This window comes from Pinus tabuliformis, chromosome 2_1 (assembly GCF_031772625.1).
Source record: "Pinus tabuliformis cultivar Carrire ecotype Pingquan chromosome 2_1, CPIR1, whole genome shotgun sequence".
NCBI lineage: Eukaryota > Viridiplantae > Streptophyta > Pinopsida > Pinales > Pinaceae > Pinus > Pinus tabuliformis.
In genome coordinates, this window is record NC_142299.1 from 645,299,286 (window position 1) to 645,325,018 (window position 25,733).

Here is a 25,733-nt window from a genome sequence, read left to right on the forward strand (position 1 = left end):
CGTTGATGCCTGAGAATACTTTTCTAAGAAAGGGAGGTGGGGCTGGAGCTGGTGACCCACAATATATATATATATTCTGGAGCTGGTGACCCACAATGATATATATAAGTTGTCACAGACAAAACAAGGAAGAGATGGGATGCATCAGCATCATGCAAGTGGAGGTGGTAGGTCTGATCTGATGGAAGCATAAGCATCAAGTGAGGTCATGGCACCTTTTCCAATAAAAGTAGACTCCATTTCAACCACCATTCCTGGATTTGTTTTTTCCGTTACTTTATCATTTTCTTTCTATCCAATCAACTGACCAGTGACCACATCTCAATCAGTTTTCCTCTGTCCCCTAATATTCCATTATCTTCTTGGGTATATGAATATTTATCTTTTGCTTTATAATTAAATGAATGGTGACTGTTTTCACTTTTTTGTGGTGGGGTTGAGTGGAGTGGCGTAACAAACAAGCACAGCTGAATAAGAAATGGATGCCTGAGGTGGGTCTACTGTTGTCTTTTGGGGGCATTTGTGTATGGGCAGTATCTCTAGTACATTGACATGACATGAGCGAAGGAAGAATCTAGAAAAGAAAAGGGCACTCCAAGTTCCAACCAGCAACCCATTTGCATAGTATTGCACAGCAAGGGTAGAGTTCCTGAGGCGTAGACTTTGATACAAGTCTTCCAATTGACATTTAACCTTCAAGCTGGAGTTGCTCCAAGTCCAGTTGGTCTACATACAAAAATTAGTTGATTAGTTCATGGTTGTACACAACGGTATCAGATTCTGGTGAGTTCACTTCTCACATATCAAAAACTATAATGATAATGCTTCCTTTTGATCTCTGGTTGACTGCAAAGGGTTTTCCCTGGCCCTGAATATATGTGCCTCCTACTGTACATTATATCGGATAAAATATGTTGGTAGGGAGATTTTTAAGGTTTGTGATATGTAGAATTGGTTTGTAAATTGTCACAACCTTTTTTGTAAAAATGAAGCCTGTCTTTTGAGTTGAAGTTATACTGAACAAATGTGTATCTACAAATTGTACATGGATATGTAAAGTTGTATGCATTTTCTTGGCAGCTGATTTCTTTTTGTCATGGAAGTTTGAAGCATTTTGATATATAATTATGTGGGTATGATAGATGAGTAAAGTTGTTAACAGAATTCTGGAAAGGAATCCTTTCTTTTGATTCATTGCTCTAGGAGATCTATCATCATTAATGCCCACCAAAGGTCTTTCCCATTACTTGGTATAGAAGAAATCATGAAATATAGCATCATACAGGAAGCTGAAATTTCCATGACTATAAACAATATTCATTGGGTTGGTTAGGAATGATTCCTTTTCTTCAGGCCTGTTGTAGAAACCTCATGATTTCAAACTGTTGGGTTTAACTTTGGGTCTCACTGGATCTGATTGTTTTATGTGGATTTACCTTGTCCTTGTTCATTTGGGCATGTTTACATGACAGTTCATGTAAATTTTAAGAACGCAGATAACTGTTCCAGAGACCTAATTCTATCAGAAATGTTTGTGTGTTTATTTCCCTGTGCAGGATTTGAAGGCAAGTCCACAGTTTGCTGCCATGAGTCTCGCATGTCTGACCTGTCAAAACGTACTAAGAACTGATTCTTGCCGGAGTTACTCTTATAGGTCTGATGAGGAACAGCAACAGACGGGATCCTCAGTGGGTTGTTGGTCTAATAAGAAGAACCCACAACCTCCTGCTGCAGAGAATACACTGAGGACAAAAGTAGCTCCAGTTCCACCTCCTGGTGGGGGAAGCAGCAATAATATCACTGGCAGCAGCAGTATCCAGGCTCCTGAGAGCAACCCAAGATTAATGAGGTGCCATGCTGTTCGCAGAGACATCTTCAGAGATTGGCATTTTGAGGACTTTCCAGAGGGAAACAGGGGCCTTTGCTTAACTTAGTCGATCAGATGTCAGTTAATATCTAATTCAATACTGAATATAGTTAATGTCAATCAGCTAATTCCTATGTATTTGATATTTCTGGTGTGGTTCTGTTTTGAAGAAAGTTCTACATACTCACTACAACCATATCGTAAGTTTTGAATTACCAGCATCTGCCTTCAAACTTGGATCTCGTGCAGGCAAATAAACAAAACATTTTTACTACTTTTCATAGCCCTGGAAATGTTTCAATGATTGCTCTGAGCTCAATTAAAAGTTAATATTGAACGGAACAATTTACCGCTTTCCTAGGTATGAGATTGTTATATTAACTCAATTGGTTAGGTATCCCTCAAATACCTCTGGTTCCTTTTATGATCAAGTTGGAAGGATCGTTACTACAAGCATTATGCTAATATGCATTTAGCAAAGGTAGAGTTTGTATTATTATGTATGATTATTGTGATGAAAATGGTATAAAATCGGTTAATTTAACTGCTTTGCAGAGGTAGAGTTTGTATTATTATGTATGATTATTGTGATGAAAAGGGTATACAATCAGTTAATTTAAGTGTTTTGCATTGTGGGAAAAAAATAGTAGAATAGTAACAGAGTTTTTGTAATTATAAATGGCTTAAATTTAAAAATAAACGATAAGTTTATCGGAGTGGTTGAGAATGGAAATTATTTTGGTGATAGCATTTCACTGTGGGTTGATCATTCCTTTTTTATCTAATAAACTAACGAATCTTGACTTAGACTCAACCTACATATATACACTCTTACTACTATTAAACAAACAGTTATATAGTTACAGCCTTGATACAAACAAAATATAATTACAAAAATTTAACAATACCAAATTCAATATAATACATTAGACTCAACCCGATGGTGTGTATGTATATATATATATATATGTTTCTTACTATTATTAAACAAACAACAATCTTGCTACAAACAAAATGTAACTCAAAAAAATTAACAATGTCAAATTCAATATAATATATTTTAAGATATTTATAATAAGATTTAAAATATTTTTAAATAATATATATTTTGAGTGTTTATTAACAATTTATAAATACAAAATATTATTAATTATTAATTTATGATTTCATAAGTGATGAGATGATGTAATTTATTTATATAAATTTTTATTTTTTCAATAATTTTTGAATGATCTAATTAATTAATTTATATACAATGGTTTTTGGAATGAAGCAATTTTTCAAAATTTTACTGGAAATTATTTATGCAAATTATAGAGAATTTATAATTTTCAATAATTATATCATGAATTTATGATTTTCAATATTTATAATTATAACAAGGAAGCTATGTTTTGATATTACTTTTAATTTAACCAAATTACTTTAACATATTAATAATATTACATTGATTAGACTGAATTAGTATTTGATATTACATGTAAACCATTGTGGAATCAAATATATTTATCTTTTCCTTTTTAGTTATCCAAAGCCTTTATGGTATAGAAGATAATTCTAAAACACTTTTATTAAAGTTTTGCTTGATCCACCTTCTCTAATGCCAGAGAAGAGTAGGATGTAAGAATAGTAATTGCATAAAATTCATAGTAACATGAAAAATAAAGAATTATAAGTTTTCTAGTTGTAAGTTTTTATTAATTGAAGAGGAAAAGACTATACAACTATTACATTTGTTGGTCTACCACTTGGAAAAATTGACGAAGAGCAAAAATATAAGCCTTAGGTCTATCGAGACTCTAGCAAGTTAAGTATTAGATTGTTATACAAAGAGGAGACTATTAGATTGCCATGCCTACTTAGAAAAAGACTATCAAAACTAATATGCCTATGATATAGAAGCATATAAACCATGAAACTAAGCATAACGAGAATCATTCTGCAAAATTGTTCTCTTCTATAAAAGTGGTTTGATCATGAGGGTGCTAAGGTTCAGAAAACTCCTTGCCATGTGTTTGTTGTACTAAGGCTAACATCTTGGAGTTTATTTCTTTAATTTGCAGTTGAGTATCATCTAATTGGAGCATAATTTCATAAGGAACCTCATCCATATCCATCAAGACCATGCCAATCAATGTTTCGATGTATTACTAAATGTCTATTGTTTCAATTTATTGGTATCTCTTGCTCTGGAACTACCTATATCACATATATAATTCTTCATTTCCTCCTCTAAGTCAAAATTATGAATAAATCCTCTTTCAACTCATACCATCACCTCAGTTGTAGTGATTTCCTTCGTAGTATTGGGGGGAGGAGGGGTTTTGTTACCAAAAAATGTTGGTTGACTCATAAACTCTCTACCATATTTTGGAGTTGTATTGACAACATATGTCCCAACAACCTCTCCTTCCTTGGCACCCATGAAGCATAATGAGGAGAAAATGAGTTATTTCCCAATGAGAAGCAAACATAGAGGGAAAAAAAAATGTTTGAATGACCAGCCTTAAAGGTGAAACAAATCCGCTATAACCAAGACTTCTTTGGCCTTTCCAACTGGCATAATACCAAAAAGAGCATAGCAGTCCAATGTAACTCAAATAATTGAGTGAGAATTTTTACTTGACGAGGGTCATAATGCTTAGAAACCTCATATGGAGCCCACGTCATCATCTAAGTTGAAGTTGCTATTATGGAGAATGGAATAGGAATACCTCCACTTTGCATTGTTTGGAGTGGCTCTGTAGAGTTAAATTCCTTCCATACAATGTCATAAACATTATGCGCCCTTGCATGCCACCTCATTAACCTCTACATGTAGCGAGTCAATCATGGAGTCATCGAATACTATCTCAATCTACATGAAATGTGAAGTATTTTGGGATATCATTTAAAGACTCTATCCTGAACATGGGGGTGCTAACATCCATGATAAGCCATCCGTAGAAAAGAATTATAAAATTAATCATAAAAATAAATTGAAAATTTATATATATAAGAAAATTAACTTTGTATGTAATCATTCAAATAATTTGAATAATTAATTCTATGTATTTCATCTCAAAATAAAACAATGATAGAGATTTGAAAACAAAACCACAATCATGCTATGAGTATTTTGAAGATAGAAGAAAACAATAACAAGCTAATTTCAAAATAAAGTTATAATCATGATGGATTGAATTATAGGTCTATGAACTTGTGTTTCAAAACATTTAATGCAAACTATGTAATTATCAGAATTATCATAAGAAGAATCTATATTGAGAGAATTAACAAGAAAATACAAATTGAGGTGTAATCCTAAGGTTGTGGAAAATCATTTGTATGATCCATGGCCAGCCTTTCATAAATGTTGAGGTCACATTGTGGAGATAAAAGGGTCCAAAAAGAGAAATTATAGAATTTGAGAGATTTATAGAGAGGTGTTGAAACACTTTTGTGATCCACATAGTTAGCAAGATAAATATTGTGGAACTCATTGACTTATGAATCAATCCAAATTTTTGTATAACTCAATGAATTGTGATCCAAATTGAGGTTAAATTCTAAAGTTTAGTAAAATTGTATGTATGATCCATGGCCAATTTTTTTTAAATGTTGAGGTTAGATTGTGGAGGTAAGAGGGTCCACAAAGAGGCCTTATACAATATCCAAAGAAAATTATAAAAAGATGATGCAAAAGTCTAAGCTCCAAAGTCAACTAGAGAAATACTTTGGAAACCAATGCTTATAAAGATCCATTTGAAGTGTTGTGGAACTCAATGCATTCTAGTGGAATGTTAAAAGTAGCCCACTCCAAGGCATTGCATGGTAGGTTCAGATTGCAAAGCTCAAGAACTATAATAAAACAATGTAGATTCTAGTCACATGTAAATTGATGTTGTCTAGTAGAAAGAGAATTGTGGAATACACACAATCTACAAGGAAGCCTACACTGAAAAAAGAATGTTGTGATTAATAATGACCTCAATAGGAAATAACTATGAAACTAACAAACTTGTCATCCATGCAATGGATTTTCTTAGTAGCCATTATAATGTATAAGCCAATTATCCATTTTTGTAGTTGTAATTATAAAATTTAGTCGTATGATCCATATTATTTTTGTTATTCAAATAATAACCTTATCTTTTGAATCCATTTAGGGATAATGTAATTTATTTTTTAGACGAAGATGGGAGGCATAAGGGTAGTTTCTCAATGTCCCAAACCTTGTGGTGGTCTATGCAATGCTTTAGGTTTTTTTTCTTGGTTTTTGGTTTCAAACTAACCTCTTCCTAGATTTTACCTTGCATATCATTTTTCGAGGCTTGGTTTATCTTAGAATAATAGATTTATAAATATTTTCATAATGGAAGTTGATGTCATGGACTACAATCTTGACAAATCGTATCCATTTGGAGTTTTCCCATCAAATGAATAGTTTAGGCGTAGTAACGAGGGTGTATACGATGATGACATGATCCAAAATTGGGCGGGTGAAAGCTCCAAAGGGGATAATTCCCTTCATTCTAGTTGATTCCAATTTTTCATACCATCATCCAGTCCAATAGTCAGTGTAGGTTCAGGCCTTGTCTCCCTCGAAAGAAGTTTCACACAGCAAGCTGAAGTAAAAAACCTTTAAGGCTTGAAATGTTGATGGACTAGTGGTTGGGGATAAGATTGGGCTCTCTAAGATCCCTCTGCTTATGGAAAAATTTCTAGTAGGATGCTTTGCAGGAAAATTGCTGAGTGTTGCTTCCTTAAAGGTTTGGTTCAAGACGAATTGGGTACCAACCATTTCATATATGTTGACTTATCACATTCTTCCAAAGGGATGATTTGAACAAGTTTGAACCAAGCTGAAGATGCTGATAAGATAATATCCAAAGACTAGATATAGGGAATATCCTATTTGTTTTTGTGAAAATGGAGAATCAACTTTAATTTGTCCATAGATCTCATACATACTCAAAAGGTTCGGGCCATCCTATTGAGCCTTACAATGTATTTTTGGAACACAGATCTAATCTAGGTAATTGGAAATAAAGTGGGGCTTTTTTTCTATATGGAGTCGGGTTGTCTATCGAAAGAAGACCACAAATGTGCATGGTTGATGGTTGGAGTGGATCTTAGGAAAGGTTAGGTTTCAAAAGTTGATGTGTCTCTAGGAGGAAAAAAGTAGACACCACTAGTTAATTATAGGAAGATCCCTTTTAAGTGTTTCATTTGAAAAAAAGTTGGACACATTTTCAACCTTTGTGAACATGCTAAGGAGTACAAGCCATAAAAAAGTGTGGATTTGTAATCCTACTTCTATAAAGCCTAAGGAGGTTGAAGCTCATGGCCAGGGACTTGATGCAACATTTCTCCAAAAGACCAGAGGTTAGGAGAATGTATATTAGTTGGTACAACCATTAATGAACTCCATATTGCATCTTTCATTATTCCTAAACCTTCTTCCTATGATTTGGAAAATCTGAAGTCTCTGGCTGTAACTTTTTCTCCTACACCTATCCTCAATTCCGCTCCTTATCCCCTTGGGTCAAACATTCTTGATCTTATTCCCATTCAAACTATTTCTGGAATTGTTCCATAATCGATGATATCTTCAGATATTTTGGTATCCTCCTACTCCCTGCAAGATAGTTATGATACATATCCTGCAGCTAGATAAGGTTGCAAAGGGACTAGTCGTAGGGACTATGCACTTATGTCAAGAAGTAGGGTATCATCATATGTGACATCCTTGGTGTGTTGGATGAGGACCCAATACTAAGGGTCAAGTGGGGAAGATATCACTTTTATCTAAGGCACAATCTTATGCTAAGGAAGATATCACTAAAGGAAAATAATCAACAATCATTCAGGTCCTTGCAGCCAAGAAAGCCCCATCCAAGGATTCAAAATGAAAATCATATCCTTGAATGTCAGGGGTTTTAGGGGTACCCCAAGAAAAACATCCCTTAAAAATATCCTATAATTACAAAATATATATTATTTTACTTCAAGAGATGATGGTTTCAAGTGATAAGGTCACGAAGGTAATTGAACCATGGTTGAAGGACTAGTCCTTCATTAGTTTGGATGTTGAAGGATTTTCAGGTGGTTTACTAACAACTTGGATCCCATCCTTCTCTACTTTGTCCACTTCCTCTTCAATAAATTTCATCTTGGTTGATTTTGAAGTTAAATAGTTACACTCAATCTAGTGGGCGATTAATATTTATGGACCCTATTCTAATAGGAATCCCTTGTGGGAGGCGATTGGAAATTTGGGTTGACTTGATTTCACCAAAACAATTGTAGGTGGATATATGAATTTTATTTCATCTATTCATGGACTTTGGCATTCACATGCTCAAGCAGACCCTCTAGAAGGTTTCTTTTCCCATTTTTGGTATTCTCACAAGATGATTGACATTTTTCTGAATAAACTATCCCCTACCTAGTGCTATCATAGAGCTTTTGATGAAGTGATGTCAAAGCATATATATTGTTTCATGGTCTCTAAATCCATCATGAATCAAAATATAATGCCGATGTCCTGGGTAGAGCCCATAGACATCTCTGATCATTTCTTGATTATCTTGAAGGTCGAGGTCCATGAAGAAACCTTTTTGTTTCTCCCTTTCGCTTTAATGCCTCATGGTTAAAAGAAGAAAAAAATTTCAAATTGGAAAAAACAAACTAGAAGCACATCGAGAACATCCTGAATTGCCCTCACATGCACGAATTCTCAGATAATATAAAACATCTAAAAGAAAAAATTAAATAATGGGGCAATGCTTTTATTGAATAGCAGGAAGCTTCTCTTAAGGATGTTGAATCTCAAACCACTAACATTTTGAGTTCGAATGACTCTGGAATTTTCTCGTTGGAGGTGTTTTCCACACTAAAGAATTTTTAAGGCAATAAAAGGGGCTTGTTGGCTCAACAAGAGGAACTTTGGAGGGTGAAGAGAAGGGCCATTTGGATAAAGGAAGGTGACATGAATACAATGTTTTTCATCATTTCACAAATATGAGGAAGAATTAGAGCTTTTGATGAAGTGACACCAAAGCGTATATATTGTTTCATGGTATCTGAATCCATCAACAATAAAAATATAAAGTCGATGTCTTGGGTAGAGCCCAGAGACATCTCTGATCATTTCTTAATTATCTTGAGGGTCAAGGTCCATGAAGAAAATTTTTTGTTGCTCCCTTTTTCTTTAATGCCTCATGGTTAAAAGAAGAAGAATTTGTCAAATTGGAAAAAACAAACTAGAAGCACATCAAGAACATATTGAATTACCCTCACATGCACCAATTCTCAGATAACATAAAACATCTGAAAGAAAAAAATTAAATAATGGGGCAAAGTTTTTATTGAATAGCAGGAAACTTCTATTAAGGATGTTGAATCTCAAATCACTAACATTTTTAGTTCGAATGACTCTGGAATTTTCTCATTGGAGGTGCTTTCCACACTAAAGATTCTTTAAGGCAATAAAAGGGGCTTGTTGGCTCAACAAGAGGAACTTTGGAGGGTGAAGAGAAGGGCCATTTGGATAAAGGAAGGTGACGTGAATACAATGTTTTTCATCAATTCGCAAATATGAGGAAGAATCAAAATACTATTGGAGATTGAAGATGAAAATGGGAACATGGTCTCATCCTTTCAAGATAAATCTCAAGCCAGTACTGGTCTCTTTAAGGATTTATTCAGTGAACCCTCGGGCTATCTGATTATGGAATCCTAGGAATTCTTAACCCTTTTTCAAAATACAATTTTGAATGAGTTACAATTAGAGATGGAAGAAAAAGTCATAGAGAAAGAAGTATTAGGCACTCTATATACTATTTAGAGAGAAAAGTGCCTAGGGTTAGATGGATTCACAGTTGAGCTCTTTATAGGTTTTTATGACCTTATGAAATAATACATTGTTAATGTCATCAAATAATCATAGAGATGTGGATGCGTCCATGGTGTCTTAACTCCACTTTCATATGTTTGATCCCTAAGAAACAAGACCCACGTTCCTTTATTGATTTCCGTTCGATTTCTTGATGTAACATCATCTATAAATTGATCTCAAAGGTTATTGTTATGAGAATAAATCTTATTCTTAGCTCGTATATATCAAAGGTACAGTTTGCATTTTTGCAGGACATGCAAATACACTACGTTGTTGTGCTGACCCAAGAGACTCTACATTCGATCAAGACCAAAAATATTCCTTCCATAGCCATAAAAATAAACCCTTCTAAAGCCTCTTATTAGGTTAGGTGGACCTTTGTCTGCCTATGTCTTATCAAAATGAGATTCCCTATCAGTTTTGTAAATTGGATTATAATGTGTATTTCAAACACAAATTTCATCATCTTAATCAATTGTCAACCATCACCTTTCTTTGGATCATCTAGAGGCCTTTGAAAAGGATGCTCATTATCACCTTTAATATTTTTGCTCATCGCAAAAGTCCTAAGAAAATTGGTGAAAGATGTAATATTGAAGGGCAATTTATCTGGCATTAAAATTTCCAAACATATTCTTATATCCCATCTCTTGTTTGTTGACGACATTCTCCTTTTCTTTTTAGGAAGAACAAAGAACATTTCCTCTATTGGTCACATGCTAGAAATATTCAAGCTCACGACCAGTATGAAAATTAATAAGGAGAAATCCATAATATCATATTGGAACCTTGGTACAACAGTGAAAAATAAACTAACATCAAACCTTCATTTTCGAAAAAAATATTTGCAGGGAAGTTTGAAATATTTAGGTTTCTATCTGAAATTGAAAGAATATAATTTTGTTGACTGGACATGGATAATTAAGAAATTGGAGGCTAGAATCAACATTTGGGTCATCTACTTCCTTTCAATAAGAGGACGATTGATTCTCATCAAAACTATTCTAGAGATCATATCAATTTTCTAGTCAACGATAGTAAAGATCGCAAAAGGTATCCTAAAAAAGATAAAAAAGATCAGCTACATATATTTATGGGTTGGAAATCGGTCCTCGGAGGGGGTAGTGCTCATAAAGTGGACTCAAATTACAAGGCCCAAGCTACAGGGTGGATGGGGGTTGAAGAAACTTGTTGTTTTTGGTAGGGCACTAGTTACAAAGAGCCTTTGGAGATTAATGAATGAAAAAACTTTATGGAGCAAATCCCTTAGATGCAAATAGTTTTTAGAAAGAACAATAGTTAACTGGATACGTCATCCAAATAAAATGGTGTTGAATGCTTCTATTGTTTGGAAAATGTTCATTGATTATTTTCCTTTTATTCGGCATTGAATTTCTTAGATAGTGGGTGATGGGAATAACATTACATTGGGGTTGGACCCATGGTCGAGATAGGGTGAGAATTATAGGGTCTCGCATGGAATACTTTTCACACTCCATGAAGCGAGTGTTTTACTTTAGTAGAAACCTATGCACAAAAATGGATAAGATTGGGGTTCACATGCTTGGATGTTCGTTCAGGATCTTGGACTAGTTGGTTCTTCAGTGCAAGAATGAACAAATTATGTAGCATTATTTCTTCTTCAATGATTAGATTATCAGAAGATGATGAAGATCGATTAGTGTGGAAAAAAAAATCAATCTATAGGAATCTTCTCTACAAAAATTGGTCATTGGGTCCAATTTGAAAACACCGATGGAGGAGAATTGAAGTGGTGGTGGTCTTTTTTTTGGAAACAACACAGTCCTTTAAAGTGAAAACTGGGGTTATTGCTTACCCTCGAAAATCGATTACTAACACGAGATGTCAGTTTAAAGTGGGGATGGGTTGGGCCAGGTCAATGCCCTCTCTATTGTGCTAGTGAAGAAACAATGGACCATTTATTCACACGATGTCTATTTTTAATGAAGGTTTGGTCTCTAATAAAGGCTATTTTCAATCCACTATCTGCTTCCTGGGATAAACATACTCTGGAATATTGCGTAAAGGGTTGGGCGACTAAAAGATTAGTGAATGATTTGATGGTTTTCCCAACATATTTTTTTCATAATAATTGGTGGGAAAGGAATCGCAACATGTTCCTAGACAAATATATCCTTATTGAGATTGTCTCTAACACTATTGGAAACATGGTTAAGAATTTCAAATTAGAAGTGAAAGAGAAGAAATTGAGGGTGCCTATCATTTTGTAGCTAGAAGATGGAATTCCCTGGGGTTTCTTCAATGGAGCATGTTAGGGAGGTCCACACACATGTGGGGTTGGCATTATTCTACTTATAAACCATGCACATTATCATTATATACAATATTCACCTGGTAGAGGAACAAATTCTTGGGCAAAATGATCGGCATTATGGGAATTGGTGCTACCACAAATTTTTGTGGAGTCAAAAATATCCAATCCATGGATATTCAAAAGTAGTAAATAACCATAATGGTATCCCCCCGCCCCCGCAATCTAGCATAGATCCTATTTACTATTGAAAGTGGATATGAACAACTAGAATGGTACACCTAAAGACATATTTATCGAGAGAAAAACACTTTGGTAGATCGATTATCCAAAGATGCCACTATATGAAGAAATGACCAACTGGCGATATATGATTTTTTTGAAGAGAAACCATTGGAGGTTTTCGTCATGGAGAATTAATGTATATCTCATTTGTATAAATGTTACGAAAGGGTAGACTATAAAATAGTTTTTTTGGCTTTTGATTTTTTATGTCTCTTTCTTTTTGAAAGATAGAATGAAGGAGGAATATTTATATGAAACTGTTGCATGACTTATGGGTCAATACAATGTATATTTCGATAATGAAATATAATGATTTTTTCTTGGTGAAAAAAATACTTATCTTTTTCTTTTTATAACGAATCCACTAAAATACAATATGGTACAAAGGGAAAAACTATGAGACAAGAGCATAAGATCATAAAATAATTTGAGAATAGAAGGTTATATCAAACAATCAACCAATTGAGGCATGACTTAAGGCATGAGATTGGGATGAAACTTGAAAGTAGTATGGGATGAACTGAGGCATAATTTAGAGATTTGAGTGCAACTTGCAGCTATTGTGGAACAATAAACTCATTGTAGCCCCAATGGATTGACAACGAAAGGTAGAGACATATCACACCATATCAATATAAATTGATCCCCATAAAATATGAAATTCCCTTCTATGGTGACTAGACCCATTAAAGAGTAGATAGAACTGAAGATGATGATCAAGAAGAAACCTTATTGCATATGATATAGGTGATTAAAAATCACTTTTAGCAATATTGTTTATGAAGCCAATTTATTAAAGTGTATATTAAGTCATGTAATTGATTATTGTCATTAATACAATAATGATGGCTTGTTCACACCAATTAAGGAGTTTTGAAATGTTTCAGGCATAATCAAAAAGTGAGATGGATTATGAATAGTAGAATTAGGAATAAGATATAAAATGGAGAGATCCAAAAACCAATAAAAATAATAATGTCACAAAGATTACGAAGAAGTAGAATTTGAAAGATGATGCCAACGAATCCATAAGGCAAGCCTTCCACACAAAAATTGGAGAAATAACATTTACATATATAAGGGAAATCCATAAATATCATAGATGTGGTTGTGATTAGGATTATTGGTGGAAGAATCCCCAAAAAGGGGCGTGCCAACATTATGTAGATAATGCATCCACAAGTTAGAAAAGTGACTCCAACAACCCAAAAATATTCATGAAGGAAAAATCAAATTTTAAAGGGGTACTAATGATGAGATTAGAAATTGATGGCCCATGGTTGCTAATAAAAGTGATTGAGTAATAATTATCTATCACTAGTTTTGAAATTAAAAAGTGATTAATGATTATGATATTCACATTTTTAAGTTTGTAGAATATTGTTTCACAAAATACAGTAAGGTAGTTAAAGTTGAAGACCTTATTGTATGCAATGATATAGACTTTGATCGTTCATCCCTCTCTCTCTCTCTCACACACACACACACACTCTCTCTCTCTCTAGAATGAGACAAGGATTTATATGTATAAGGATGTATCCTTTTCAACATTCTTTAATTACCACAAAGGATTACAATAAGAATATCTAATAATCAACCCTAAAATATCTTATAACCATTATGTCACCTACAAGGCCCTAAAAGAAACACACTCCATTAAGGGATAAACAATGAGGTCAACATGTACAACAACATGCTCCCAATTAAAGGTCGCCCAATATTTAAACATCGGGGTTGTTAGTGAGATATTATAACTAAATAACAAATTGATGATGACCTTGCACCAAGAAATTAAATCATCCACTGGAGATAACATACCATCCTTCCAATTAAATCTTGTTAGTTTTCCTTTGTCAACCTCTCTATGTTAATGCATTTGATGCAAATCAACTTGCCCCCTTTGTTAATATTAGCAAAATCCATCATCATTTATGTCAATCTAACCATCTCATTGTTGCATGAATGTCATGTGGTGTTGATTGTTGCATGTGGAATATCCCGAGAAAGAGAAGTATATCTTGTTGAGAAGGATAATCAGACATTTAATATTTGAGATTGAGAAGAGGATTTAAAATTATCACATCTCATTTTAGTAGCTCGAGAAAAGAAGTCGATAAAAACCTAAAAAGTTTTTATGATATCCCTTTTATCCACGCTGGTAAATTGGGTATAGATGCAGTGAAGTAAGTCACACCATTTTTTTTAAATTTTGTTCACGGACCCCGGAGATTAGAGACCACTATGTCCACGAAATATTTTTACTAGGAAGATCCACCCAAAGGGATCACTTCTTGTCGGCTCAACCACGAAGCCTGACCCCGAGAGTGTTGAGAGAATTGAACATATGACCTCTCAATTACAAAGGTGCTTTAACAATGGGGACTCCACCAATTGAGCTAACCTTTGGGGCTAGGTCACACCAACTATTACAAAGGAAAATGAAATATTTTCAAATCATAAAAGTAAGCTATCAAAAAGAGTGATTGATCATTCTTTTGTATTATACTAGAATTAATGTATCAATCACAAATTTCAAGTTAGAGGACAATGTGTCATAATGAAAATTTTTAATTGAGACTAATTCACCATATTTTCCAAGGGTTAAGATAAACTTTATTTAGTCATTTACACACAATTATTTCCCATGAAGTTTAATAATAGATTTCAAGTTATTATATGGTTGATTAATTATAGGAATGTTTGCAATTTATGATTATATGCAATAGTGTTTTTCATAAAAGGGGTGATGGTTTGGTGGTTGTATAAGAGAGTATCAATAAATCAAGTTAATAATCATGTTCATTTTTTTCTTCGGTGCCCTTTCATCATCGTGAAAGGTGTCTACAATAACCCAAGATATATTATGTTATAGTTGGTTTTGACTCATGTTGAGGGGGCCTAAAGCAAGAGTTAGAAGAGATGTGGGAACTTGCAAAGGTTCCACATTGAAGTTTTGTTGCTTAGATTCAATTCATGGGTGGTCTTAATATCAAAAGTGTAGTAATCTCCATACTCTATTAGAGATAGTTGTACATGTGAGATATGATATCATGATTAGCAATCAATATTATTATCTATTTCTTTTGTTTCCTTGATCATAAATAGAGCTAGACAAATATATATATATATATATATATATATATATATATATATATATATATATATATATATATATATATATATATATATATATATATATAATCCTCCCTTATTTGTAAGCATTGGTTGGGGGATCTCGAGGTAGATGTTGGACACAACATTGATTTGCTATATATTTAAGAAAATTTTATCATGTTATCTTAATAATATCACAAAGGGAAAAGAGTGTGGCTAAATATTGGTACCCCTAAGCACCTAGTTTCATGTGTCCTAGATTAAATTAGGGTTGATGGTACATGGATATGTTCATTTGAAAAAAGGCAAAAAAAATATTAGTAAAAACATTTATAAATATAACAATATTTACATTGCTTTTCTAAAAAAGGGGCCATAGATGCAATTCCCACAGGCACTATTAAAGTTTCAAACTAGGTTGGCTAATTAATATCAAAACACCCATAATGGCATAATATTCTAATCAATATTGAATCAAAATATAAACATAAGTTTGTAAATTAAAATCAAAGTCATAAGCCCCTCATTTTGAGCATAACCACATAAATCATAGAACAACATGATGTATGAACCAAACAATGGGTTAAAGCTCATCTCAATCATTATTAGTTGGCCTGCATCCAATCCCATACAACTTAATCTATGTAAGAAGTGAATCCCATTCATCATTTTCAAGTTCAAGTGTCTTGTTCGTCTCTGTAATGGTTAGGTCCAATGTTGATAATTTTTCATAGGGAGTAGGGACTACTATATCTTTTCTCTATCATCTCTTTGAAATTTGATTTTAAATCACATAAGATATTGAAATGATGTGTGTGTGAAATTGAAGGGTTAATAATTAACAACTTTAGGGGTTAATCATTGGTTACAAGGGGGTTTGTTAGTGAGGTTAGTGATCTTGAGTAGGAGCATATGGCTACTATGCTTGGCATGAAGGAGTTGGATAACCATGTGGGTTGTTGGCTTGTATAGTGGTATTATGCTAGTTTTCCATTTGATCCATTTAATTAGGAAAGTGGTAGATTATGTGTGCCTACGCATTAGGAAATGTCTAGACAATCCATTTCATAAGTGACCACACGACAAGGAATGTCTACATAGACCTTAGTTACATTAATTTAAAAATAATTCAATAACATGTTGCTTTATTTTTGAGTTAATCAATAATACTAATTCATAGTTGATGATTGGATTTAGTGGTCTTTGATATTCTTATATTTCTTATTGTTATGGTTGGAATAATACTATTTTTATGTGGATTAGATTTAATGTGTGTGTTGGATTAATTATGATAATCTGATTGGATTAATTTCCTTGTATTAAGGTTGATTTCACCACCACAACTTTAAGAATGTTGGTTTTGTAAACATGTCTACATAGTTTTCTTAAGTGTGGACCTTTTTGAGATCCACTCCACCTCCTTCAATAACCTATCTTATAAAATGGTACTTAAAATAAACATGCTTAGTATTACTATGATAATTTAGATTTGTATCCAAATGTATGGCACTTTGACTATCGCATAATATAATTATGCTGTGTTGCATTATTCTAAATTCAGTTAGAAGGCCCTTCAACCAAATTATCTCTTTTCAAATTGCGAGACAAAAATATACTCTGTATTGATGGTGGAAAAAGAAATAGTTTCATGTAACTTTAACATTCAACTAATAAATCCCTCGACAAGAGTAAAGAAACAACCTAAAGTAGATCTCCTCTTGTCTAAATCGTGTTTAAAATCTGAATCAACATAACTGCAGACATAATCATTACAACCATTAAAGGTGATGCAATAATCATTGGTGCCTCTAAGATACCAAAGCACCCATTTCACTGCATTCTAGTGTTCTTTCCATGGATTTTCCATGTACCAACTTACAACATCCACTGCATGCGAAATATATGATCTAGCACATACTATAGCATGCATCAAACTTCGTACTAGATTATTATAAGGTACACAAGACATATAATCCTTTTCTTCCTTACTACGAGGAAAAAAACTTGAAGAAAGCTTAAAATTGGAAGACAAAGGGATATTTATAGGTTTTTCATCCCAATTTTGCAAGCACTTTATCAACCTTCTTCTGTTGTGAAGACTTGAACTTACCATTTTCTCTATCTCTATGTATTTCAATGCCCAATATTTATTTTCTACCCCTAATATATTTCATATCAAAGGTTCTAGCAATTTGATCTTTCAACCTATTGATATTGTCCATGATTTTGCTTGCACCAAGCACATCATCAACATATAACACTAAAATAATGAAAATACCATTCAAACTTTTGAATTACATGCAATGGTCATTCTCACTTCTATTATAATTTTTGCTCACTGAAGGAATCAAACTTGTAATATTTCTTGGGTGACTACTTCAAGCTATACAATGATTTCTTGAGCTTGAAAACTAGTATTATTTTATGATTTTGCACAAAAACTTCTGGTTGTTCCATGTATATCTCCTCATCCAAATCTCCATGTAGAAATTATGTTTTCACATCTAATTCCTGTAACTCCAAATAAAGAAAAGCAACTAGTTCCAACACAATATGAACATATACAAGCCTAAAAACTAGAAAAAATATTTAATGGAAATCTAAACCTTTCACTTGAGAGTAACCTTTTGTGACTAGTTTGGCTATATACCTTTCAACATTATCATCAACTAGTTTAGACACGTTTACATACAACAACTTTTATATCTTTAGGAAGTTCGACCAAGTCCTAAGTTTTCTTCTTCTCTAAGACATCAATTTCTTCTTTCATTTCCACATTCCATTTGGAATTTATTGATATCATATATTTCTTCCTAATAACAGTAATGTTCCCCATCATCATTAACCAAATCAAAAGATGAAGTAAAATCGATATACTGTTTTGGAGAATTTCTCTCATGTGTAGATCTTCTTGGTGTTGGATGGGGAATTTTGAAATTTTCCTAAATATATTCAACATATATAACTTCTTTATCATCAAAAGTTTCTTCTTGCTTCCTTGTGTCTATAAGTGGCTATGTTTCTATCTAAATTTGTTGACTTAACCATACTTATTTTTGTACCTGTTCCTATTTCAAAACATCTTCTACACGGTTTGATTTAATGAGAGGATATTCATCAAATATTGCATCTCTACTAATGATGACTTTGTCTATATCCCTTAGCTACATCATCATAACAAAAAATTTATATTTATTTGATATAGGTTCTAACATAGAACATTGATTTATAGGAGTAAGTGCATAATTTTCATAACTAAAAAAATTTAAAAAATTAATAATCATAGGGATGAGATACCTTTACCTCTCTGGGTATTTTATAATTTATTATGATCAATGGTGATTGAATTAAAAGATAACAAGCAGTAGTGGCTGCTTCTCTAGTTGCTAATTAGCATTGTTGAGCATGTTTATTGCTCTTTCTAGAAGATTCATGTTCATGCGCTCTGTTATGCCATTTTGTGAGGGAGTATATACAATGGTTTTTTGTCTTACAATCCTAGTTTCTTTGCAATACTTTTCAAATTATAAATAAGTGAACTCGTCTCCATTATCTATTTTTAAAGCTTTGATTATATTTCTAGATTTCTTTCTTACCATTACTTTAAATAATTTAAAAATATTAAATACATCAATTTTTATTTTCAAAACATAAACCCACACTTTTCCAGAGAAACCATATATAAATGCTAAAAAATAAAACAATCATATGAAAGAAATAGTAGGGGATGGCCCAAACATCAGAATGGATATAATCAAGGATTCCTTTACTAACACAATTTCCTACTTTTCATTTTTGTGTACAATTCTTTCCAAATATTCAATGTTTGTAGAAATTCAAATTCATAGAAACTCAAATTTAGAAGTAGTTTGAGGTTCACTAGTACCTGTTGTCCTCTCTTACTCATATTACCTTTCCATTGATGCCAAAAATGAGTGGATTCAACCACCTCCTTTGATTCTATTGTTGCTTCATTGATCTAAATACTTCCACCCAAATGATAAATGTTTCCTATCTTAGTACCCTTCATGACCACTAAAGTGCCCTTGGAAACTTCCAGTGCTCCGCCTTGACTTTTAAACTTATGTCCTCTAGAATCCAAAGCTCCAAAATAAATTAACTTTTTCTTTAGTTTACATACATGTATAAAACCTATTTATGTTCATATAATACCAACAAACATTTTAATTTTGACACTTCCCAGCACAATCATCTTACAAGAAATGTTATTTCTCCATAGAAACAATTCCACTAACTTCTTTATATGAATAAACCAATTTATGTGTGGAGACATACTATGAGAAGTGCCAAAATCTAAAAACCAATATTCATCACATTGAGTAACATTACTAATAGACAAACCTTCATCAATCTTACCTAAGCTTGATTCAATCAAATTTTCCTCCCTTTTGGAGTCATCCTTGGGTTCCTGTCTCTTATAGCAATCCTTCTTGAGATGCCCAGTGTTTCTTTAGTACCAACGTCTAAGTTTTCTCTTCTTTCCTTTTGAATTGATCTGGATGTATCTCTTGACTTTTCCCCTCTATCATCGAACTAACCTCTAGCCACCATTTCTTTTGATTTGGAGGTTTCAATACTAGATATCCTCCTCATCTCCTCAGATAAGAATGCTCCAACAACATAATCAAATTCATGATTTTTAGTTGTACTAAAGCTAATGGAAGTTACTAAGTGATCCCATGACTCATTTAATGAACATAGCAATGTAAATTCCTTATCTTCACCATCATTTTTAACACCCAGACTATTCAAATGGAAAATAAATACTATTAATCACATTCATGTGATTTGCAATTTTTGTAACTTCTTTAATTTTCAGACTGGATAACCGACTCTTCAAGTAGATCCTATTATTCAAGTAATTTTCCATATAAAGGTCTTCTAACTTGGTCCAAAGGCCTATTTCTATTACTTCTCCAATGATGTTAAACAAGACATCATCAGTAAGACATAATTGAAATGATCTGAAGGCTTTGGCATCTAGGTCCTCCCACTCTTAGTTAGTCATTGTTTTAGTTTTGTTCCTCCTACCCCATAATGCATTATGCAACCCTTGTTGTACTAGTAAATACCTCATTTTAAGTTTCCATAATTCAAAGTATTTTTTTTCCATTAAAATTTTCAAATTTGAATTTAGTATTTTTCACCTTCACCATTTTCATCTACACATAGACTCTCTTCGCATATCAAAAAAAGAAAAGAAAAGAAAGTCAATTCAAAAGAATATATGCACTCCATTTCATAAACCTGAAACCCTGTTTCTTGAACTTGGTTTCTTGAAATCTTAAATGTGTGTGTGTGTGTATCCAACAAAGAATTAACTTTGAAATATAAAATCCATATATGCTTTCATAGATTTCTAAAAAATATATGTGTACCTGATATTCCTTTTAGTCAGCTATGGTTTCAACTATAGTTTTGATTTCTAGAACTGGCTCATCAATGTGTGGACTCAACCTCTAATGGATATACATGGTGACCATTGCTTTGATGGCTCGACCTATGCTAGGTAGGAACTCATTGTCATGGCTTGACACTTAAATGAATTTAGCCCTTTTCTTGGAACCCATTTCTTTTTCAATGACAGAGTAATTAAACCCCCTCTACACATGTCATGGCTTCCACAATTTAACATATAGATTCCCTCATAGATCTTCCTTTCATTGTAGTGTCAAATCTAGTTTAACTGTGTGACTATGTGTAATTTCCTACAAATAGAGACATGGAAGTATTGTGGAATAAATTTCCTTCTCTAGTGGGTTGAATGCTGTGTTTTCTGCAGCTACAACTCTCTTGAATAACTCAAAACAATGTTGTTACAGGGAAATGCTATGTCTTCATAGGTTGACGATAATTGTCTCGTTGGAGGCTATGAATAGGGAAATAGTGAAACCCAAGTTTCATCTCAGTACTTATTTCTTACTCCACTCCTTCTACATGGGTATTCCATATCTAACTTCTCTTTGTCTAACTCCTACTCTTTTTAGAACCAAATCTAGTTTCTATGTTGGTTCTCACACACAACAAACTTTGATTTGATCCCTTAATTTTATGCTTTGTGTAGAAATTAATGTGTAGATCCAATACTACTCATGAAATTTACTAAATCACATGACTTGAAGCTACGCTACTCATCTGCAAAAGTTAATTCACCATCTAAAACAAGAATCATAGACATGCAAAATAAAACATCACACATGCACAAAGATTGATCTAGGCGAAAGAAACTGTTCAAAACCCCCCACTATATGCATTGAATTAATCAAAGAATATGGATGAATACAATATGCTTTCTCAAGCTTGAGCACAACCTACACTTGTATCTTCTACCCTCTGCTTGACTGGATGACTCTGGCCAATACTTTTCCAATTTTATTGCCCTCCAAGCTCCTATTTCCTTGCGTTATTTGTTGAGGAATTAGGCCCCTATTTAATAGGCTTTTTCCTCCATTGGATTGTGCAATTACTTTAGGTCAATTCTCTGACTTCATGCACCACATGTACAACTTGGAATAGTTTATAACGAATAGTAAACGACCTTCGAATATCCATCTCGATTGGGTAATTCAAATTGTCTACATGAGTGAGCGAATTTAGGATGATTGATCAGTTATCTAGATGATCACTCAGTGTGGTTGAAGTTCCACTTCCACAACTTGACCTTTCACTAATTCCTCTAACAGTTAAAACTAGTTTAACTAACCATAACTCAATTTAACTTAATTAAATTGCTAGAACTAAAATTAACTCAACCTAAGCTCCTAAAATTTAGGAACCCACTGCAAACAACTGAACTTCATGCCCATAACTTGAATTAATTAATCTAGACTCCTATTTTTTAGGAATTAACACAATTAAACTGAACATCAACACATTAACTCGAATTGAGTGTTATTAACTGAGTGACAAGTACCATGTCACCTCAGTTAACTCCTTCAAGTTGTCTGTTGATATGGAATTTTGAATTTCCCCAATTTAATTAAGGCAAAAATCAAAACTGAGACTTTCTTGTTGCATTTGCAACACTCCTTCTCAGAAAGAAAGGGATTATCAACAACCCTTACCATTCACCTGTGGAATGTACTACATGCAACACCTCTCACTTTTGTTGCTACTAATGCAACACCTGCAACTGAGAAGCATCCAAAAAAGACACTAAATCAACTGTGTCTGTAATTTTCCACTGGAAAAATTGTGTCGCTACTAACTCTGCTACTGAGCCTCCTGCTCTACTATCAACACTGCTTTGCACTCCTCAGTATCTAAATGACATTGATCCTCCTGCTACTGAATACTGTGGTGCCCCATAGCAAGGTAATGATCCATGAGGAGAATGCCTCAATGGACCCTACCTAAATTTATTCAACTCTTGGACTAAAGATCTACATCGCTCCACCTCACTCCTAGAGGTAGAGTTACATGTGATCCTTCTTCCCACTTGGCTCAAAATCTCCTCCTACTATAGGTCTCTAACTGGTCCTCTTCATCATCATCCTCTTGGTTAGCCCAACTGCCAATTGGATGAGGCTTCCTATTGAGAGCTTAATCATGCGCCTTCTCAACCACAACATCTCTAATCCATGCCTTGCTCCTCAAAGTTGTGCATGCATATTCCTCTAATGTGTAGAGGCTCTCAATCCTAACACCAAATTGTTTTATTTGACATGAAGCGAGATGCTTAAGGTAGGCCTTCCCATCTCTGAAGACTACCTCATACCCTTTGTCTTCAATCCTCAATTTCTTCATTTGTTCAAGTTTCTTGGATTCATTGCTATTTCCGAATAGCTCATTGAGAGTATTCCACATAACAAAGGGAGTCTCTTTGTCATATAGTTTCAAGACTATGTGGTCTCTCACACCCTCCAAGATGATTCTCCTGGTTCTAGCTACACAATTCTTCCAATCTGCTAGATTCTGAGCATTAACTGCTGTCAGTTTCTGGATATCATTATCAATGAATTCCTTCAACCCATTATCTTCCATCACTACCTCCATGCGGTCCTTCCAAGAAACATAATTCAATCTTCCCTCAAGGTCATACTTAAGTCTTAGTCCATAGAAGCCCATCCTGCTAACTATGAAGAATTGATCTTGCAAGTTCAATCCTCCTAAAATAACAAGTTCAAAATATCCTCTCTAATGTGATTCTAGCTCTAATACCATGTAGAAATTAATGTGTAGATTCAATACTGCTCATGAAATTTACTAAATCACAAGTCTTTAAGCTACTCTACTCATCTGGGGAAGTTAATTCACCATCCAAAACAAGAATCATAGATATGCAAAAGAAAACATCAAACACGCACAAAGATTTATCTATGGGAAAGAAATTGCTCAAAACCCCTTACTATCTATATTGCATTAATCAAAGAATCTGAATGAATACAATATTATTTCTCAAGCATGAGCACAACCTGCACTTGTTTCTTCTATCCTCTGCTTGATTGACTAACTCTGGCCAATAATTCATGAATTTTCCTATCCTCCAAGCTCCTATTTGCTTGTGTTTTTCCTTGAGGAATTAGGCCCCTATTTAATAGGAATTTTCCTCCATCGGATTGCACAGTTCCTTTAAGTCAATTCTCTGACTACATGCACCACCTGTAGAACTTGGAATAGTTTACAATTGATAGTAAACTACCTTGGAATATCCATCTCAACTGGGTAACTCTAATTCTCTACATGCATGAACTAATTTAGAATGATTGATTAGTTATCTGGATTATCACTCAGTGTGGTTGAAGTTCCAATTCCACAGCTTGACCTTCCACTAGTTCCTCCAACAATTAGAACTAGTTTAACTAGCCATAACTTAATTTAATTGAATTAAATTGCTACAACTGAAATTAACTCAACTTAGGCTCCTAAAATTTAGGAACCCACTGCACAATACTAAACTTCATGCCCCTACCTCGAATTAACTGAGCTAGACTCCTATTTTTTAGGAATCAACACAAGTAAACTAAACATCAACTCATTAACTTGAATTGAGTGTTCTTAACCGAGTGAAAAGTACCATGTCACCTCAGTTAACTCCTTCAAGCTGTCTACTAGTATGGAATTTAGAATTTCCTTAATTTAATTAAGGAAAAAATCAAAATTGAGACTTTCTTGATACATTTTCAACACTTTTATACCACTTGTTGGTATTCATAATCTGTGAAAGCATTCAAGATATAGAAACAATGGTAGAAGAAAATAATAAACACAAGATTTTATGTTGTAAAACCCTAATAATTTGTCAAGAAAACGATCCACAAGAAAGGCAATGATTTTTATTATCAAGAGAAATTTTGCAATCAAGTAAACGTCTTATTCAATCTTTCAAGATTCATAAAAATGATGTAGGTGTCATTACATTAGTTATGATAACTATCATTTGGTTTCATGAACCAACATTGTTAGAGTAGTTGTAACAAAAAAATTATTTACGTAAACTCGTTTCTTACATTTTCTTTTAATTGTTTTCATACTCTAGTAGTTTCATCGTAAAACCTCTTATGAGTCATCTATAGCATCTTAAGTTCTTTGTTCTTACTAGATGTTTTTTTTTTCTTTTTTATCGCAATATGGGCTCAAAGAAAATTGGTGACATTCCCAACCATATTAGTTCCTTGTAGATTCAATTTTTGGCCTTGAAGTCATTATTACGTCTTTTTATGGATTAAAATTTTATTTCTTTATTATTTCCTTTCAAGATTTCTCTTTGCCCTTCACTTTGTAACTTTTAAAATACTTTTATATTATTTTAGCATCGACGCAAAAGAATTTCAAGAGGCATAAGTGTCAAAATATGTTAACAAAGAAATAATATTTTTCATATATATATATATATATATATATATATATATATATATATATATATATATGATGTAATTCTCCCTCTCACCCCCTTGGAATTCCCAGGCTTATGGGTACCCAACCTCCATGGTCTCATTATGAAGATGGGGTTACAAAATTCCTTCTTTGATATAGTTTGCATAATTAACTTTGGACAACACCATTGCAATCATCTTGTTAAGTGCTTTACAACAATATAAATTTTACCTCAATTTGACTCTCGAGTTGAAATTTATGGCCTTTTAAATATTGACCAATTAATTATAGCCACATTAATAAGATGCTACCATGTGGCACCCACGTGAAACCCATGTGGAATTACCACATTATCCATGAAACCTAAACGATGTCCACACATCCATCAACATACATCCATGGCACTCACCACCTCAGCTACCATTGCAGGTTCTACTAAGTCTGCCCCTTCATGC

The 25,733-nt window shown here is 33.4% G+C and overlaps 1 protein-coding gene across 2 annotated transcripts; it reads left to right on the forward strand.

The window, feature by feature from the left end:
* Positions 1-520: 520 nt before the first annotated feature.
* On the forward strand, positions 521-2,141 carry LOC149202229 (uncharacterized). Of its 2 annotated transcripts, none has more exons than XM_089403137.1 (2): positions 521-783; positions 1,557-2,141. In XM_089403137.1, exon 2 carries the CDS (start codon positions 1,587-1,589, stop codon positions 1,932-1,934), a length of 348 nt encoding a protein of 115 aa, XP_089259263.1. In that variant the 5' UTR covers positions 521-783; positions 1,557-1,586; the 3' UTR covers positions 1,935-2,141. The 2 variants fall into 2 exon arrangements, with proteins under 2 accessions (XP_089259263.1, XP_089259264.1); XM_089403138.1 differs by lacking the exon at positions 521-783 and adding an exon at positions 793-934.
* Positions 2,142-25,733: the final 23,592 nt, after the last annotated feature.